Below are 3,135 nucleotides of genomic sequence, written 5' to 3'. Positions count from 1 at the left end.
GGGCCGGGCCGGCCGGGCGGCGCTTTGCGTCCCCGGCGTCCCCTGCGTCCCCTGCCGTTACTCGGTTTGGCCTTGGCTGCCGCCCTCTCCAGGCCTCTCCTGAGGGTTCCTGCGTCCAGATACCCTTTGCTGGATAAGCTGGAGTCCCGGCCCAGCTGGGAATGCCGGTTCTGTTGTGCTGGGAAGTGGTTGCTGAGAAGGTGGGCGCTGCTGCTCGAAGCAGTAAGGTGTGGGGCAGGCAGAGTGTGCCCCCGCAGCGCGTGCTGGTCGCTGCCAGTGCGCCCGCATACATCCCGACCGGCCCTTGTAAGCAGAGCTGGAGTCAGGACTTGGACCTCTGCAGACTGGGTTTGCAGCTCCAGCACGGCCTTCCCCACAGTCGTAGTAGCCACATGTAGCTTGCTGTGTGTAGATCTCCTCCCAATTCCTTATGTTCTTGCAGAAATTTTCTCTTCTGAGCACAAGATCAGGATAGAAGTTGAGTGCTTTTGCTTATATGCAATTTGCTCGTTTTTGTTCTGGAAACTCTGACAGCAATGAAGTTTCTGTTGGTTTTTGATTTTGACCATACGATCATAGATGAAAACAGTGATACCTGGATTGTGAAATGTGCTCCAGGGAAAAAGCTGCCCAGTGAATTAAGGAACTCCTATCGCCCGGGACACTGGACAGACTATATGGGTAGAGTCCTTGCCTACTTGGGAGACAGTGGTGTCCGAGAAGAGGAGATGAGAAGAACCATGGTGGCCATTCCGTTCACTGCAGGCATGGCCGATCTCCTGGCCTTCATTGGCGAGAACAAAGGGCTCTTGGACTGCATAATCATTTCGGATTCAAATACGGTGTTTATTGACTGGATTTTGGAGGCCGCTGGCTTTCGTAAGGTGTTTGATAAAGTCTTTACGAACCCTGCAGCATTTACCAGTACTGGCTACCTTACTGTACAGAATTGTCATGCTCACCACTGTGCCAAGTGCCCTAAAAACCTTTGTAAAAGGAAAGTGTTGGAAGAATTTCTAGATAAAAAGCTGGAGCAAGGAGCAAGTTATACACAAATTGTGTATATAGGTGATGGTGGAAATGATCTGTGTCCAGTAACTTTTTTGAAGAAGGGTGATATTGCTATGCCCAGGCAGGGATATCCTTTAGAGAAGAAGATCTCTCAGCTCTCCCAAGACCTCAGCCCTGTAGCGTGTGCTGTCCTGGTATGGTCATCTGGTGCAGAAATAATGTCTTACTTGAAACTGCTTCTAAAGGAATAATTCCAATGATGAAACAAATTTTGTTATATTTTAATCCTCCTATAACTATGTGCACATAAAAACACACAAAAAAATGTACAGTTGGGATGTTATTCTAAGGACTTTTTATTTAATACAATATAAAAATGTTTATCTTCGATTTTGAAAATAGAAGAGAAATAATATAATGGCTTTCTAACCTACTGTACATTTCTATGTAAATGGAGAAGGGTGGCTGTAAAGGAGTTTGACCGTAGCTTGTAATCTATTATTATTTCAGAGTCTTTATCAGCTGCATAACTGTTCACATGACTGCCATTCATATGCTTACGGAAAGATGCAGTTTTACAAAAGAATTAAATTCTTTACTTGCAAAATGTTGGGTGCCAGGAACAAGGCTCTGGGACTGTTGGCTTGTATACCTCTTTAATCAGGATAAGTGTTTCCGTGTAAATTATTTAGTATATTTATAATCTTGATTGATCTGAAAATGCATTTATATTTTGATATACTAAATATTTTACCAAACAGAATTACTTTTTAATGGTTTCTATTAAAGTCAATGAAAGGCACTGACAGAAGCAAAGCGCATGATTTGTGCAGCGTTTTCTGTGAGACTTTGTGACTTCAGGTCCCCATTCTTGTGAGGACTTGGAGGTAGTGAACACACGCATGTAGCTGTCAGCCTCAGACACCTCCACTGATTTTACCAGCGTAAAATAGCATAAAATCTTGAGAGCAGGCTGTTGTGCTGGAGCGCGGTGCTCTCTTGCTGTGGCAGTTGGCCTGTGGTGCTGTGATGTGCTGGCTGGCACCATGTGCCCCGATGTTGCTCCCTTCTTTGACTCAGCTGAGTATTTCGAGGGCTGATCTCTCTCACTTTGAGGCCGAAGATTGTCAAGACTGATTTGCAGGGACTAGCTTGCATTACCACATGGTTACCAGGTTTCTCAGGTTGGCTAAGAGGATCCCTAACTTGCGGGGACGAACGGGTAAGGCAGCCAAAAGAGAAAGGAAAGTGGAGCAGGTCCTTGAAGGGACGTGCGCTCTGTACTGTTGCTTGCAGCCAGGCTTGCCAGAGGTTTAAAATAACAGGCTGTCAAAGGCCTGAGGACGTACGGTGATTTAGTTAAAGAGATTATGAAAATAAATGCGTCCTGGAAGTACATATGAAGATCGATCTATCTATCTATCTATCTATCTATCTATCTATCTATCTATCTATCTATGGCATGCCAGCCCTGACAGGGAGCACGTACTGGTAGCACCATACTCTGACCTTACATGCTCGCAGCCGAGCCTGTTCATAGGAAGCTGACAAAATGGAAAGTGGAAAACAGCAGTAAAACAAAGTTGTTGGCATGGGGATGTATAAACAGATTGGGAGCCATACAAGGGAATGATTGGGAGGGAAAAAAAAAAAATAAAACAATGTAGCTGTGGGAGCTACAGGCCTGGCTGCTGCTAACCCTGCTCCGCACAGCCTTGGCTAGAAATGCGCGGAGAGCAGCGGCTGAAAGCGAACATGGAGCTGCGCGGAGGGTTTGTCGCCCTTGTTTGGGGCCGTCTGCCAGCTCTTAGGCGGCTATGGCAGGGATGAAGGGAAGTTTGGGTCCTGTTGCACGGCCTGTAGGTGAGGAAGGATGACATAGGGGTATGTCCATAAGCACCACCTTCCCATTTGTGTCAGTTCTTTTGTGGAAGAAGTGCTGCTAGTTTTACATATATATAAATCTCTTTCAGTGTGGGGCACTGCTGTCATTGACAGCAGGTGACACCGTTTGGCTGGGGAGGCCCGTGAGGCTCTGGCGAGCGGGAGGGGCGGCCGCGGTGCCAGGGCCGAGGGCGGCGAGGCGGCGGCTGCGGGAGCGGCGGGGCCGCGGCCCGGGGGCGC

The 3,135-nt window shown here is 47.7% G+C and overlaps 1 protein-coding gene across 1 annotated transcript; it reads left to right on the top strand.

The window, feature by feature from the left end:
* The first annotated feature begins 166 nt into the window (after positions 1-166).
* PHOSPHO2 (phosphatase, orphan 2) lies at positions 167-1,704 on the top strand. Its single transcript, XM_026047043.1, has one exon. It carries the CDS (start codon positions 537-539, stop codon positions 1,260-1,262), a length of 726 nt encoding a protein of 241 aa, XP_025902828.1. The 5' UTR covers positions 167-536; the 3' UTR covers positions 1,263-1,704.
* Positions 1,705-3,135: the final 1,431 nt, after the last annotated feature.

This window comes from Nothoprocta perdicaria, unplaced genomic scaffold (assembly GCF_003342845.1).
Source record: "Nothoprocta perdicaria isolate Ctin4 unplaced genomic scaffold, notPer1 scaffold_0, whole genome shotgun sequence".
In the NCBI taxonomy this organism is placed as follows: Eukaryota; Metazoa; Chordata; class Aves; order Tinamiformes; family Tinamidae; genus Nothoprocta; species Nothoprocta perdicaria.
Note: the sequence above shows the minus strand (reverse complement) of the source record. Positions and strands in the feature narration are given on the sequence as shown.